Source organism: Entelurus aequoreus, linkage group LG16, assembly GCF_033978785.1.
Source record: "Entelurus aequoreus isolate RoL-2023_Sb linkage group LG16, RoL_Eaeq_v1.1, whole genome shotgun sequence".
Lineage (NCBI taxonomy): Eukaryota > Metazoa > Chordata > Actinopteri > Syngnathiformes > Syngnathidae > Entelurus > Entelurus aequoreus.
Window position 1 is genome coordinate 31,157,963 of NC_084746.1, and position 17,636 is coordinate 31,175,598.

Consider the following 17,636-nt stretch of genomic DNA (forward strand, 5'->3'; position numbering starts at 1 on the left):
GCACTGTACTTTTCAATGAAGATAACTTTAAACTAGTCTTAACTTTAAAGAAATACACTCTATACATTGCTAATGTGGTAAATGACTATTCTAGCTGCAAATGTCTGGTTTTTGGTGCAATATCTACATAGGTGTATAGAGGCCCATTTCCAGCAACTATCACTCCAGTGTTCTAATGGTACAATGTGTTTGATCATTGGCTCAGAAGGCTAATTGATGATTAGAAAACCCTTGTGCAATCATGTTCACACATCTGAAAACAGTTTAGCTCGTTACAGAAGCTACAAAACTGACCTTCCTTTGAGCAGATTGAGTTTCTGGAGCATCACATTTGTGGGGTCAATTAAACGCTCAAAATGGCCAGAAAAAGAGAACTTTCATACAAACATGTAAGAGAAAATGTTTCAGAAAGCTATGTCTCTCCTTCTGCTCCCACAATATGTAACTCTCTTTTGGTTTTGCGGTGTAAACCCCTAAATTATGCCTTTTTCTAGAGAAAAATAAATTGTCTTATATTCAGGTCAATTCCACTTGAGGCACCTTTTTTCCCAGCATCATGCTAATGTAAAGATGCATTAAGTCATATTTCCACAATAATGCCAACATATAGTCTACCATAATGTTCACAAATGTAGTGAGTTCTTTTACTCTGCAGGCCATTATGCAGTGAGTTTCTATCAGTGTCATTCATTACAGTGCAGGCATAGAAATGTTGTGTTTGTCTTCTCTCTTTCAGATGGATTAGAAAATCCAGCAACGTTGAAGGTGTAACTCGGAAGGCGTGGATCACAAATTGTCACTAACTTTGTCAATGTGGGCGTCCACTGAGAGGATTTTAAGTCAAGTTGAATGATGGCATCACGTTGGACTCACTCTTGTGAAGATGAGGAGCGACAACAAGCAAGATTGTCTTACTGTGAGGTACGTTGCGAATCATGAATAAGATTTTTATTTTTAATTGGTGAACAGTGGGGTTCCAATGGAAAAAAGGCCTGCTGATTCAGGATTTCCAGAGGCATCTCTGTTCAGTTCATTGTGGTTTGTGGGGGTTATCGGTGCTTGACACTTTGGCACAGTTGTTTGTGCTTGTAACTGTATAATTATGTGGCCATTTCTTCCTTTTTACAGCTATTTATTTATTTATTTATTTATTTATTTTAGTAACAAAGGGCAACTGAAGTTTCGTGACTCAAATTTGAAACTAATGGTGACCAGCAAAGCATTTATTTGCAACACTCTATAACCAAGTAACTGACCAATGAATTATCAACAAACTAAATAACGAGCTGCCAACAATTGAACAAGTGAACTGACTGACTGACTGACTGACTAACTAACTAAATGAAGGATTTATCATCAGACTAATCAGGCGAAAGCAAGTACACTGACCGACTGATCGAACAGCTAACTGATGAATTAACAACCTGACAACTAAAAAGTGGAATGGCCAACCAATGACTAACTGATCAACTTATCATCTGACTAACAACCAGACAAAAAGGAGGGAGTTGGCTAACTGACCAATGAACTGATTTGCTTATCGACCAAATAGCAAACTAATAACTAGATGACAAATGACGAGTATATTGACTGACTGACAGACTGACTAATGACAAACGACAAGTCGTTTCATCAGAACAATTCAGTAAAATAGCTAGCTGTCTGTATTCTCAATAGATACATATAAAGACATCTACTTATAGAAACTATGGTTTTCTTACATTTTATCCATCCTCCATCTCTATTATAACATTCAGCTCTTAGCATTTCCTCTATTGGAATAGTCTTAAGGGATTCAAAACTCTACCTGGTGGCAACTGCATGTGGCGCTAGGATCAAAGTGAGCTAAATATCCCCCAATATTCAATTAGATATCAAAGCAATTAACTAATGACTGGCTTGCCCCTCATTAGGTTTGCAATCACATATTACAATCACATGGTTTGTCATGGTGCTAATGCAGACTTTTCTTTGGTCACAGGCTCACGGTAAAACCAAGAAAAATAAATGGATTATGTGCTTATCTTTGTTATTATCAACAACCGGCTACTGTATATCCTTGCAACTGCCAGCAAGAGTTACATAAATTTGCTAGCTTCTAGCAATTATGATACGGACCGTATTTATTCCTGCCAACATTATTTGCTGTAATGTGCTATTCCCTTGTTACAATAAATAAACACTCTGGTTTAGCACAACAAGCTTTAGCAGCATTTAAAGATATGAGCATACAGCTTCAGTTGTGGAAATCTCTCTTGTAATGACGCTGCACCAGCAACCAATTCATGTGCTAATTTTGTGGCGGAAGCACACAACATCATCAACAGATCAATGGAAAGACTCCAAAATAATCCAGAAAAGAAAAACCTCCAGCTACATGTAATGCATTTAGCTCAAAGTGGAACTGCACCTTTTTTGGAATTTTGCCTATGGTCACAATCATTATGAAAGACATGATGACAGATGGATTTTTTTTAATGCATTCTAACTCATAAATAAACGTAAATGAAAGTCCACTTACAGCGGAGCCAATGGGAGGTCTTATATTTCGCCCATAAAATCCAATAAATAACCATTCAAAAACTGCCAACAATACTCCATTTACAATTTGTGACTTGAATATTAACCAAGTATTAGTGATATTGTTATTATAAGCGCTAACGCAGACAAACTATTCATAGTGGCACCGTGATCACTACCGTGTGTGACTATGTTTACATTATCGAGTGGTCTGCTGCTTTCTCGCTTCTTTGCTCCCTGTAAGTTTATTGCATATCATAAATCATGCATCTCACCTGGACAGAAAAAGTCTGAGTTTGTATGCCGACAAGTTGGTACACTTTGAAAGCCATTAAGGACCCGAAAATGCCAAGAACGACACTAAAAGACTCTTGGTCCCTCCCTCCACCCCGTTTCTTTGTGAGGATTATGATCATACTTCATTCAAATGGGAATATATGAACATCCTTGCAGTCTGCATCCTAATGACAGCAGACCCTTTACAGTAAGAGTAGTAAAGTCTGCAGTGAGTAATAATCAGTGATGAAAAAAAAAGCAAACATGATGCGTTTTTTGAATGAATCCACACCACGTCTGCTTAAAATGATCAACATACATACATTTTAAATGTTATTATAAATGTGCTCATTACTACATTACATATATACTTACACTACCGTTCAAAAGTTTGGGGTCACATTGAAATGTCCTTATTTTTGAAGGAAAAGCACTGTACTTTTCAATGAAGATAACTTTAAACTAGTCTTAACTTTAAAGAAATACACTCTATACATTGCTAATGTGGTAAATGACTATTCTAGCTGCAAATGTCTGGTTTTTGGTGCAATATCTACATAGGTGTATAGAGGCCCATTTCCAGCAACTATCACTACAGTGTTCTAATGGTACAATGTGTTTGCTCATTGGCTCAGAAGGCTAATTGATGATTAGAAAACCCTTGTGCAATCATGTTCACACATCTGAAAACAGTTTAGCTCGTTACAGAAGCTACAAAACTGACCTTCCTTTGAGCAGATTGAGTTTCTGGAGCATCACATTTGTGGGGTCAATTAAACGCTCAAAATGGCCAGAAAAAGAGAACTTTCATCTGAAACTCGACAATCTATTCTTGTTCTTAGAAATGAAGGCTATTCCACAAAATTGTTTGGGTGACCCCAAACTTTTGAACGGTAGTGTACATCATGTATGTAAAACCTTAATGGAGGTGTTTCGATGTTTTTTTAAGGGCTTTATAGGCAGAATTGCGCGGCTCCCGTAGGCTCCATTGTAAACAAACTTTTGATCGCATTTATTTAATATTTAGAATGCAAAAAAATAAAAACATCCATCGTCATGTCTTTCATTATGATTGTGAACGATAGGCAAAATTAAAAAAAAAGTGCATTTCCCCTTTAAGAATGCAGTGCTTTCTATCAAAAAAAGCTAGAAAAAGACTTGATTTTATCTTTGTCATTTTATCTTGTAGCTTTATTTAGTTTGTCTTACATAGTAGATTTGGTCTCTCATTTGTAACATTTGATGGCTTGCTCCAATGTAGTGACTAGTTTATTTTACAAGTAACTTCAAGTGTGTCCACACTTATCATACACATGAAACAACGGTTAAAATGTAACAATTGTCAATCACTGGCATTGACAATGTGGAAGTGACAAATTAATAATACAGAAATGTTAGTTACATACTGCATGTACAGTAGGGCTAAAGGAAAAAACATTACACTTTGCTGCAAAAACAAAAAAAGGAAAAAAGAAATGTAGATTCCATCCATCCATTTTCTACTGCTTTTCATCAACTTACAAAAATAATAGCTTTATTAACATTGTTTTTAGTTTGTAACAGAAAATATTTAAAGTGCATCAATTTTCCAGAAAAAAACCAATCCCATTTAAAATATAATTTTTTTTGTCCAAATTCAACCATTTGATACTGAAAAATAAAATAAACAAACTCAATAACAACTAATACATTTAAATTGATCAGCAACATTAAATTAGTACCACAATAGTTAAAGCACTTTAACCTACAAAACAAAAATTAATATAACTATTTGGGCTGATTTCTTTTTTTTTTAATGAAAATGAGGAAGTCAGGATTAATAGCTACAATGAGCATTTTTTGTAGGGCACATCTTTTCAAAGCGATGTTTGAAGAATGATACTGCATGATAATGACAAAGTATGTTCCCCAGGGGTCACACCATGCCATTGCACTGTGCGTCACATTGCGGGGGTGCGGCCCCACAATTGAGAGGAACTGCATTAGAGTGTAACAAAACAAAAATCAGTCTGCATTTATCTGAAATGTTAATGAATGGTATTTTCTTGATTAGTCGTGGGTCCAATCTGCATGTTAAATGATTCATTCTGGTCTGCTGCTGGGCGAGGAACCTTCATGATCCACTTGACCTGCACACTGGCTTGCCGTGCTGTAGGAGAGATAGGGAAATGAGAGTGGAGTGTAATAGATTATTGTTTTGGATGATAAAGCATGAACCATGTTTAGCTCTGCAGGGAGCTATGGACAAACCGCTCCCCTCCAGTACCCACAGTCTTGGCCTCATTAAATATCAGCCATCTCATTTGGGCCGCCTGCCTTTTACAGAAGCCTCTGCCCAGGCATCTCATGGCTAAGTGATGGCAATCGGAAGGGAAAATTGAGCCACAATTGGATAGAAGGAGTCTGTTACTTCCTGTTGCTTTATGGTTGTGTCTGTGATGTCTCAGGAGGAAAAGACAAAAATAGGGTATGTGATTCAGCCGTCCATGATGCTGTTTTGATCAAATAAAAACATGTACTCCATCTTTGTTGGGAAATAACTGTCTTCATTAATTGAATTTTCTGTTACACATTTTGCAGATTAGTTAAACACCTGCTAGTTGCTGAAAAATATTTATTATGCTTAATATTGTTGTTCTGATACTGTACTAAACCTTGTACTACTCTCCAAAACTGGGATGGCCCACAGCTCACCGGCAGACCCTGTATTATTACCTTAGCCTTTTCGCGGCAAAGTGTTCGCTTTGGATAAGAGGTGGTGTAGAATTTAGCAGCCCACAGAGAACCTGGTTCCCAAACATTCTAGGATCGTGTATTAGACTCCTTTTCAGAATCAGAATCAGAATCAGCTTTATTGTCATTACGCAGGGTAACGAGATTGAGGAGTTTAATGTGGAACATCATTCTGTGACATCAGCTGTAGTTTTTAAATACACAAGCCGGGAGATGGGGTCGTTGTAATAGGGATGTTGTAATGCAATATTAATAGTAATAAATTGACTTTTGAGTAATATTTTCAATATTATCATATGTTACTGAATGCTGTATTGATCAGAATATTAAGATGTTGTCCAGTGGAGTGGTGCCATAGTGGAGGTCTGAGTTGTAGCTTTTGAAGTGTGTACAACAGCCAGACAATATACATGGCCCCAAATATAAACAGTGCGACCATGGTAAATGTAGGAGCGTGTCAGCCAGAATGTAAACAACAGGTTTTATGGCACAGGCAAGACTAGACTGTTTGTGACGTCAGAGGCACTGATTAGGTTAAGCAAGGATTTTGTGTGCGAAAATCTCTGTGAGACAGGTCTGATGACACTTTGATTCCAAGAGTTGATTTCATCCGGCCTCACCCAGTGCAAATATCAGCCTGGCATTCTTTTGAATCATAAATGCGTGAGAGACTCTCAGGTTGTGGTGGGTGTATACTTTAACAACAACAAAAACTGCAGTCACTCTCCAAAGTAAATGCCGTCCAATATTACTTTATTAAACTACTGTAGTTGCATTCTATTGTATTCAAGAAAATAAAGTATATAGCAGCAACAGAAAAAGGAGGACAATTAAACAAACAAACAATTAAAATAGAATACAATAAAAATAGTATGGGCGCAAATATATTCAACTTAAAGCAGTTGGTGGTTCTAAAAATATAGAATATTTTATCCCTGTATTGTCTGTGAGTATTGTTTTCAGACAATATTTCGTACCTAATAGTTTTTTGTTTTTTTTAAAGATATGTTACTTGTTAAAAATTGTGCCGTTTTGTGGGGCCATTTACAGATTAAATTGATTTCAATTCATTTAAATAGGCAAGGCTGTTTTGAGTTACGAACTCGTTCGTGGAACCAGTTGAGCTCATAAGTTGTGGTGCCACTGTATTTATTTTACAGTGCCATCTTTAGGCCTACTGCAAGTAATTTAAGCATTATTTCCCACCCACTGACGGCTTTCAACATGTAAAAACAACTACGCCCGTATGTAACATCAGCACACGCATTATCTGTGTGTGTTGATAGCTAATGATAGCGATCTGGATAGCTAACAAAAGCTATCGATCCATCTATTCATTTTCTACCGCCTGTCCCTCATTGGGTCGCGGGGGGTGCTTTAGCCTATCGCAGCTGCATTCGGGCAGAAGGCGGTGTACACTAGAGAAAAGTGTTTTTTTGGGGGAGGTAGATGCACTTATTTTGCATCAGGTGCAGTAGAGGTGACAGAAGATACTTATCACTAGTCTAATCATTAGTAGTGGAAGCAGAAATTATAGCTGCATTAGTCTGCTGACCAGCAATGGGTTTTATCTATTTCTTCAGTGAGATTTTTGCGTTCTCTTTTCCCTACTTACTATCTCGTCAGGAGCAGCATGTATGCGCAGACACCTTCTGAGCATAACAAAGCAGTGATCGCCATTCAAAGTATTTTTCATCACTGCCAACAAAATGTTTTCTTATTTAATTACTGCACGTCCCCTAAATGTTAAAACACCATCGACATAAATGAGCACAACATCAAGCAGTGAAAACATGGGTTTATTTACTATGAAGTTCGTATCTTTAGTTGTTGAAATTAAATCCGTGGTGACTGGCTAGTTGTTTTGGTAGCAGCTAAACTAGCATGTCTTGAAAGCGGCAACACTGTGTACCGTATTTTCCGCACCATAAGGCGCCCCGTGTTATTAGCCGCACGTTCAATGAACGGCATATTTCAAAACTTTGTTTACCAATTAGCCGCCCCGTGCTATTAGCCGCACCTACGCTACGCTAAAGGGAATGTCAACAAAACAGTCAGGTCAGTCAAACTTTAATAATATATTACAAACCAGCGTTCTAACAACTCTGTTCACTCCCAAAATGTAATGTGCAAATGTGCAATCACAAAAATAGTAACACTCAAAATAGTGCAGAGCAATAGCAACATCAATAACTCAACGTTGCTCATACGTTAGTGTCACTCAACACACAAAATAAACATTTAAAGCTTACTTTCTGAAGTTATTACTCATCCACAAATCCCTCGAATTCTTCTTCTCCGGTGTGCTTCACTTGTTTTTTGACACCATTGATGATGTGGACGCGCATGCAGTCGTAGATCAACAGGAACGGCGCTGCGTGAAAAAAGTCACCCGGTCTCTTCGCGTAAACGTCTATCAACCACTCGCTCATCTTTTCTTCATCCATCCATCCCTTCGAGTTAGCTTTTATGATGACGCCGGCTGGAAAGTTCTCTTTTGGCAAGGTCTTCCTTTTGAATATCACCGTGGGTGGAAGTTTCTGGCCGTTAGCATGGCAAGCTAGAACCACAGTAAGACGACTTCTCATTCCCTGTGGTGCGAATATTCACCGTACGTGTTCCTGTTGTATCCACAATGCGGTTCACATGAATATCAAAAGTCAGTGGAACCTTGTACACGTGTCTCTTAGTAGGAGACATTTTGTGGTCTTTACAGAAACACACAAATGAAATGAAACGTAATATCCGCGGGCTTCTTCTACGGGGGCGGGTGGGGTGCTCACCTTGGCGGTTGCTTACAGTAGAAGAAGAAGCGCTTCCTCTTTTATGGGGGCGGTTGCTTACCGTAGAAGAAGAAGCGCTTCCTCTTTTACGGGGAAAAAAGATGGCGGCTGTTTACCGTAGTTGCGAGACCTAAACTTTATGAAAATAAATATTAATATTAATCCATATATAAGGCGCACCGGGTTATTAGCCGCACTGTCTGCTTTTGAGAAAAATTGTGGTTTTTAGGTGCGGCTTATGGTGCGGAGAATACGGTACACACATTTTTTGTAGTCGCACCATCAATTTTTAGTTGCATATGCGAGGGGAAACGCTTGTACTGTACAGCTCTGTATGATCTAGTTATAATTAACAGATACATTAATTTATGTTTGAAATGTATCTGAAATTAAATACATTAAGTAGCAAATTTAAAAGGTTTATTGCAAAACAACTGTCACAGTGGCAAAAATCATTTTTTTGTAGAAATATGAATAGCATCAAAATAAATGAAAACAAAATGGTGTTTGTAAAGCCAAAATTATCAATAAAAGTGCTGATTTTAACACAAACAAAACATTCTCAACCCCAATAGATGTGCCTTGTTTTGTTGTAAATAGTGTAAAGGTTGCAGTACATGAAATTATCATATGAAAAGCCATTTATTCATTTGTTTATAATGATGAGCCACTACTTAAGATAAGTTTGCTTTTTTGAGGGAAGAAGACGTTAAAAGTAGAGGCATTTGGATGGATAATTGTGTATGTGTATGTGTATGTGTATGTATATATGTATATGTATATATATATATTTATTTATTTTTATTTTATTTTATTTTTTATTTGTGTGTGGCGTCGCGCGGGTCTCGCTTCCTGTTGGGTGGGGTCCGTGCCCGTGTGGCCCGACCTTGCGCTGTGGGGTCTCTGTTGGCGACTTGATGTGGTGGCGGCGCGGCGCCCGTGTCTGGTCTGGATACTGTGTCTCGGTTGTTTGGGCGGTGGTGTGTTTGTGCGGGTTTGGGTTGGGGTGGTGGGGTCTTTTGGCGGGGGGGGGGGGGGGGGGGGGGGTTGGTGTCTCTTGTTTGCGTGTTGGCGTTTGGGCTTGCTGGCGGGCTGGCGCTGGCTGGTATCTGTGATCCTGTTGGCGTGTGGTTGCCGGTCGCGGTTTATTTTTTGATCGCTTTGATTTGATTGGGTGGTGCTGGCTGTCTGTGGGTGTTGTGGCTGCTGTTTCTGCTGCCATTTGTTTGTGGTGTGGGCGCCCGTGGCTGCTGGGTCTGGTGCAGGGGGGTGGCTGATGTTGTGACTGGTGGCAGCGCGCGCGCGTGGTGGTTGTCGGGGCTGACAAACTGTGTATATGTATGTGTATGTGTGTGTGAGTATGTATGTATGTATGTATGTATGTATATATATGTGTATGTGTATGTGTGTGTATGTGTACATGTGTATGTTTATGTATATGTATATATATATGTATGTATATTTCTGGGGGTACGTTCTGGGCCTGCCTGTCGGGTGCATCCGGACTGCGTGTCTGGAGCTCCTGGGTCCCGCCGTCCATCCCTTCCGGGTGGCCGTCTTGGTTGGGGCCTGCTGGGTCTGGTCCCTGCGTCTACTGTGGTGGCTTGGTGCTGCAGGGTATTCCGAGGTGCTGCGAGTCGGCCAGTTGTTGGGGTAGCGACCTTGTGTGTCAGCATGTCTGTGATCTTCTTTTAATTCTTTTTTTAAATTTATTTATTTATTTATTTATTTATAAATAGATTTAATTATTTATTTATTTATTTTTTCCCCCTTTTTAAAAAAAATATATTTTATTAATATTATTATTATTATTATTATGTATTTATTTATTTTATTTATTTATTCCCCTACCTCGGGGGGGGGGGAACTCGGCGGGGCGGTTGCTGGTTGTTCCATCTCCATCGTTGGGGTCCCTGCGGGTGGGGTGGGTGGTTCCTGTGGCCCCGTGCTGGGTGGTCCTGTGGCGGCCGGCTTGGGTGGGGTGGCCGTGGGCTGGCCTCGCCGCGCTCTCCGGGGGTGGGGGGGGGGCTCGTGGGGGCCCTGTTGCCGGTGGGGCGGAGGCGGTCTTCCCGTCCGGTTGCGGGGGGTCTCCGGGCCCCTCGGGCGGGGCGTCCCGCCTTTCTGTCCGTGTGGGGTGTGGTCTCTCGCTGGCTTGGGGTCTGGCTTCCCCCTGTTTTTCTCGTGCCTTGTCCTCTGCCGGGTGCGTCTGTCTGCGGCCTGCTGCTGGCCCTTGTGGGCGGCACGGTGGGCCAGGCTCTGGGGTTCCTGTCGCTGTCCGTCTTGGCTGCGTGGGGGCGGTGGCCCCTGGTTCCCTGGGCACCACACCTACTGTTTGTGGGATGGGTTCTCGGGGAGGCTGGGGCCGTACTCTGGCTCCCGCACACACTGGGAGTCAAATGTATTGTACATGCAAATTCACATATACTCACACACATACATACAGACATACATAGGTACCTACGCTCCCACATACATATACAAATAAATACAGTACATATTTACACACTCAAAGTTCGTACATCCACACGCACATTCATTATACAAACATACTGAATACAAATACTGTACATATACATTCACTGTAAAAACATACATATACACATACTGTACATATACATTCACTGTACAAACACACACATACACATACTACACATACATTCACTGTACAAACACACACATACATATACTGTACATATACATTCACTGTACAAACACACATTTACACATACTGTACATATACATTCACTGTTCAAACACACATACTGTATACACATACTGTACATATACATTCGCTGTACACACATATACACATACTGTACATATACATTCACTGGACAAGCACACATACACATACTGTACATATACAAGTACATATGCACACATACACTCATGCACATAATCACGTTTCATCAAACATATATTAACGTTGTTGCCCTAGGGTAAACTGGGTATAACACATGGCACACTGACAAAGCTTAACCTATTGTTACTATAACAATCTACAAGGTTAAGGTTGCTTCTCTTTCTTCCCCTCCATTTTTCTGCATTCTTTCGTATCTCAAGTTATCATTACGTATATGTATTGTTGCATTTGAACAATTGTATTGTTGATAATAAAGGTAAAGTACTGGTATTGTTTATTATCAATAGCACTATTTCTATTGGTATTCATATTGCTCCATTTTTAGTGTAATAATGCTCATTGTCATTTCTGTATTTTTTTAATTTTTTTTTTAAAATTTTCGCTAACTGCTTATTTGCTATTACTTTTACCATCATATTTGTACATGTCGTATTTGCTGATGTTGCTCTGTTGTTGTTGTTGTTGTGTTTGCTGTTGTTGTTTTTGTCTCTCTGTCTAATCTCCCTCTTGTCCCCACAATTTCCCCCTCTGTCTTCGTTTTTCTCTCTTTCTATCCCCTCCTGCTCCGGCCCGGCTGCACCAAATGATAATATAAATACATTTAATAAAGTCAAAATACAAGTAAGGCAACAAGAGAAGTATCCTACACTTCTCTTTTGTAAAGTAAATCTGAACAGCCGATATGGGCATCTACATCTGCTATATGATTTGCCCGAGAAGCAGGGCAGGACATTATAAAAAAAAAAAAAAAAAAAAAAAAAAAAAAAAAAAAAAAAAGTAGAGGCATTTCTTCAAGCTCAGTAAAGGAGCAGACAGAAGCACGTTAAGGTGATGTTGAAGTACTATTGCAAGGCTCATTAGTACTAGAAGTAGAAGCAAAAAATACAGCTGCCATTGTCTTCTGTTTGGAAATAGGTTTTATCTTTTTCTTCAGTGAAATTTTTGCTTAGATTTTTTTGTTGGCTCCATACTGGTGAAAATTTGGCAAACCGTCTCCTAAGTGTTTATAGTTTCATCTTGTTCCAAACATTTAAAACTGAAATATTCCCACATTGGTGCGATGGCATTTGGCTTTGGGATCATTTTGTTCCATATGTTTGCTGTTGTGTTCTTCACGGGCTAAATTGTTGCACCGTGTGATGCTAGCGACCCTGCCTAGCATCACACCTAGGCCCAATCCCAAAGTTCACTCTCACTTACCTCCACTAGCCCATACTCACTACAACTAGCCCTCATCCACTACCACTAAACCCTTGAAATGAAGCAACAAGGTGTAGAGCTTTGTAATCTTCCCTAGGAATTGGGACACAACTTGCTACGTCACTGTATATTATCCACGTATCTATACGTGCACAGCATGGGAGCTGATGTTAGTTACATTAATATCAGATCTGAATTCTTGTTTTTTAAATATTTACCTAAGTTTGAAGCAAAGATGGTAATACTGTATTGCCACCTTTGGTGAGGCATGTTTTAAAGCACCCCTTTTCTGTTTAAAGCGTCACCTTTATCTGTAGTTTTGAAGCCCAAATACCTCCATATTGCACTACACGCATACTGTTTGTTAACCATTGGAATTGCAATTTTTTGCCCTTTCTTCTTCGCCACACTGTTTCTGCTTGTATGTGCTGTGTGGGCGTTGACACACTCATGCCCCAGCTCAGCAATGTCACTGCTGCACAGCAGCATATGTGGATTGGATAAAACAGTTTCAGTATTTATCAAAGGCAGTAGTCTTTTTAAAAAAAATCATTAGTACCGCAGTACTTTATTAGTAGCGGTGTACCGTACAACCCTAATCCCACCATTGCACAAACCCGGCAGCAATAGAGTTAACGGACGAGATTGTTTATTAACATTCATCATGCTTCGGTTGATGAATAATCGAAGAACTACACAGAGAAGAAGCCGCCATCAACGACTCTTGTCTCTTGTGAATTTTTTGAAGGTATGTAAAGTTAAAGTTTTCACGTTTGCAAGCTTTTCGTCAGTATTTTAGCCTAACGTTAGCTAGCATTGCTAGCTGGCTAATGTTACAAACTAATATATATATATATATATATTGTATAACGTATGGAGAAATTGAGGACTTTTCTCTGGGCATGTCAGCATCTGAAATCCCTCGCTTTGAAGGGCTAGATTCATATCCCCTACACCTCGTTATGCCCACTACACTTATGTGCAAAGAGTAATTGGGACACCACTACCCTCACGGGAACGTACAAAATGTAGGGATTAGGGCTAAAAGTAGGGCGAGGGGGTGTATTGGGACTGGGCCTTCATGAATGACAAGATGATTCACGGCCTTCGTTTCATTCCCCAATGGCACAAACGTGCATCTGCTGAAACCGATAAAAAGAGTGAATGCTCTTGATGCCTGTAAACATGCATATACATAGTAATTATCGACGCTGGAAAAGTTACCGACTTAATTTTCATTTATCGTCATGTTAATTGACTTATCAAATATCAGCACAGGCCTAGTTATAGTCCAAAACATTTGATGGCAGTAGTGTATAGTTTGTGTGTTGGCTAGTCAGTTCAGTCTTTGCTGAATCTAGTCTTCAGTTGCGCCCTAAGAAGTGTTAATAATGTAAGTATTGTACTTATTACACACCAGCTGTTTGGTTGTAACATGCATCTTTTTGTAGTTTTCATTGACAAATTTGGAATCGTTTACATCACCATGTAAAATGGATAATAGTATTCGGTAGCATGTCAATACTAAAGCCAATGTATATTAGCATCAAGCTAGCACATTTTTGGAAAGTGGAGCCTTACTTAACTTGCGTCAGAGCGTTTTTTGAGTCAATTACTTTGTTGGCATTGGAAATTGCAACATTACATAGAGGTAGTTTGGCTTAGTCCGCTTTTAGTGCTGCTGGATAGGGATGATGTTTGATAAGGAATTATCGAGTTCGAGGCTATTATCGAATCTTCTTATCGAACCGATTCCTTATCGATTCTCTTATCGAGTCCAGATAGGTTGTTGTATATGGAAAAAAACACACAAAATTTGGTTTAACAAAAGCTCACTTTTATTATAAAATCTAATAAATAAATAAATATTGACTGTTACCCACCTAAAAAAATAAAATAAAATAAATAAATATTGACTGTTGTTACCCAAAGTATATTAAGTGGGATTTTTCAGAGAAACAAATATATACAGTAACACAAAAACAACATGTCTCTGTGATCACTATAGGTGTATAAATAATGATATAGTGTTAAATAAAATCAGTCCCTTGGGCACAAAACTGAAAATAATACAGCTCTCCAAAAAGTGCACTTCTGCTGCTATTTGACATAACTGTTTGTTATGATGCTTTGACATTTTTGCACTTTATTTCTTTATTGAAAGAACATTCTATGAAGAGAAAAGTTATTTGCAAATGTGGTTACAATGCTAATAAATGAAAAGTTAAAGCTAAAAAAAGAAATACACTTTATTGAGTTAACATTATTTCTTTATGGGGGAAAAATGTTATGAGCTAGAGAATATAACAACTACACTACCCAGCATGCAACGGGAGTTACGAGCATGCGCGGTAGCCCCGAAAAGTGTTGCATGTTGCCACGCTGTGAAAGTAAACGTCAAGAACTCAGCCAACACGCCTCGTCTGCATTATTTATAATTAGACTGACAACACATCTACAGTGTGATTTTGTTTTGTTTACAAGGAAAGAAAAACAAAAGTTAAAAAAGGGAGATATGTTGTATATATATGTATGTGCTGCGGTTGTTTTAAGAACGTTGCGACAGCTGCCGTAAAGGAGGTGCGTTGCTATGTTTCCGGTTGGTCGTAAAAGTGTTCGTCATGTGTTTTACCCTGCTAAAATCTCTCAGTAAAGTTATTCGATGGATTATAGCTTTTGTTTTGAACTTTATTACACCTTGGAGCGCTTTTTCCCGTCCATTGTTTTCCTGCTTTCGCTATCTGCGCCTAATGACTGAGCTACGTGACGTCATTTATTGTGATGTCCCACGGAGCATTTCTGGTCGGGACGGGATTCGAATAAAGAATCAACTCTTTTCCTTTACTATAGTGGTCTCGATAACGGGTACCGGTTCTCAAAAAGGGATTCGAGTCCGAGGACTCTGTTCTTTTCTTATCAAACAACCGGGAAAACCGGTTTCGAGTATCATCCCTACTGCAGGAGTGATCGACAAGTGCTGAATTGAGGAAAACTGGATTAGTCAGCAACCGGGTGCATCGTCAGGCGCAACCCGGGTACTGTAACTTGGCAGTCAGATTTTACGTGAATCGGTGCCTGGTACGACCACCGGAATTCGGTCCGTGCCAAAAAAAGTACCGGATTCGATACTTATCCCTAAATGTGGCGCTATTTGTGGCCCTGCTCCCATTTGATTGAATTGAGCTGGTAAGGGTAGGGCAGATGGGCTTCCAGAGAACTAGAGAAATGCACGTCTGGTATTCATTGAGTTGGAATGTCACAACAGTATTAACTGTACATGTGGCAATAATAACGCGCTTGGCATGGCGACCCCCACACACCCGCTTCTGCCGTCCACATATGAAGACTAGAAGGGTTAGGAAAGGCCACATGTGTTTCCTGAAAAATCAGATCCTGTTTGCCATCATCTCAACCATCCAATTGATCCATTGTCATACTACCAGAAGTGGATCTCTAGCTATGAATTACAATATGTTTCTGTGGCACACAACATTCCAGTCCTCAAACGGTGCAGACTTTAACTTGGATGTACTGTAATCATAAAACAAGCTGACTAAACTGCAAACTAAACAGCAAAACTGGTTGTGCTAGTTTAATCAAAAACACTGAAGTGTCAGCTGCACCTGTGTAAATTATTCCCGGCCACTGGTGAAGTAAGGCCCTGGCACTGTTTGAACCCATTATGCACTCAACGGTTAATCTGGGTTGGGCTGTTCCAATTAGATCAGATATCAGATCAATATATATGAATTATAGTGCTAGTGGGCCTAATTAGGGCTGGGTGATATGGACCAAAACTCATATATTGATATATTTTGGCAAAATATGAATATACTGTATGATATATATCCCAATATTTTTTCCCGGAAAGTGACTTTAGACAAAGTCCAACCCAAATATGTGTGTCAAGTTGTTTTGTTGAAACAAATACTTAACATGAGTAATTTTTAGAACATTTCAAATTTCATGCATAGATATATGCACATAAAATTGTTAAAAAGCCTAGAAAATAGTATGAGTAGTAATGCATAATCTTCAATCTTCTTTAAAACAAACCTTTAACTATGCTCAAATCCTCATTTAATAAATAAATACCATTGTAGATTATGTATACATTTGTTGTAGCAGTACTTCTTGAGCAAAGTAGTTAGTTAATTATTTCTGGCAGCTTTTTTTTTTTTCATACCGTTGCAACTGGGAACAAATCTATTTACACAGAGTTTGTATTTTGGCAGAAATGTCTTCAAGTTTTCAAGTGCATCCATCTTTCTCGCTTTGTCGATTTGACAGAATCACGCAAATTGCAATTTGCCATGCTGCTGTCATGAACATGTTGCCCCTGAGTGTTGTCAGTGGTTTGAATTTTCAGCAACAGAAGTGACCACAAGCTGCAAAGTTTGTTTGTATAAGACAGCAGCACAACATATTTATTCCAGCATCTGATATTGAAACGTTAAGATGACTGCGGTAAATTAAATGTTTTACAAGGCGAAACAAACTGTCACTAAAAATCAGCTTACTGTGGAGGAATTACACATGGTACCATGTATGATAAGAAAAAACCACATTGAAAAACGATCATAGTTAAAGATGTAGTGCCCATAATACAGTGGAAAAGCCTGTTTTTAATCCACCTATTGAAACTATGGAGTCCTCTCAATGCCACATTTTTATTTACACCAGTATTTTAGTCAAGACAAAAGATTTAAGTTTGTTCTTTATCAGTCTCAAATTTGGAGTTTATTTATTTGCATGCAATGATATGCTACATTTTTGTTTACAGAAGTATTAAGACAGAAGTTTTGCCTTCCATTGGAAGCTCTATATCGAAACATTTTATTAGATTAGGATAGTGAATATTGATCCATATATGAGCAAAAGCATCACAGTAAATAATCCAGAATTAGCTGCTACAGCTCAAATTAATCGGTTTAATCTGTTTAGTTTTTTGAAAATTATTGTCCTATAAAGTTAAATTTATATCCGTTCTAAAAACAACCTACTTTTTATAAAAAAACATTTTTTGTCAAAGGGGCTGTTTGCAAGATTTACACAGATGCCAACTTTCCAATGTATTTTACACAGAATATCCCGCCCTATTACGGCTCCTCGTACGTAAAGACGTAATTATGTAACACATACACGTACATAATAACAATTTGGATAGCTAGCTGACTAATTACTTTATAAGAATAAACCACACGTTACGTTACTACTTCCAGCAAAAATAATCAGAGTACTCTCAACACTGGTTACCTAGC

At 38.9% G+C, this 17,636-nt stretch overlaps 1 protein-coding gene across 1 annotated transcript in view; it reads left to right on the top strand.

The window, feature by feature from the left end:
* The window catches only part of arhgap21b (Rho GTPase activating protein 21b), a 64,439-nt gene that overhangs the window by 6,508 nt on the left and 40,295 nt on the right, over nucleotides 1-17,636 (top strand). Inside the window, exon 2 of the mRNA XM_062022637.1 lies at nucleotides 737-921. Coding sequence (XP_061878621.1) covers nucleotides 850-921 — 72 coding nt within the window. The 5' untranslated portion in view covers nucleotides 737-849. The remainder of the gene's footprint in view (nucleotides 1-736; nucleotides 922-17,636) is intronic.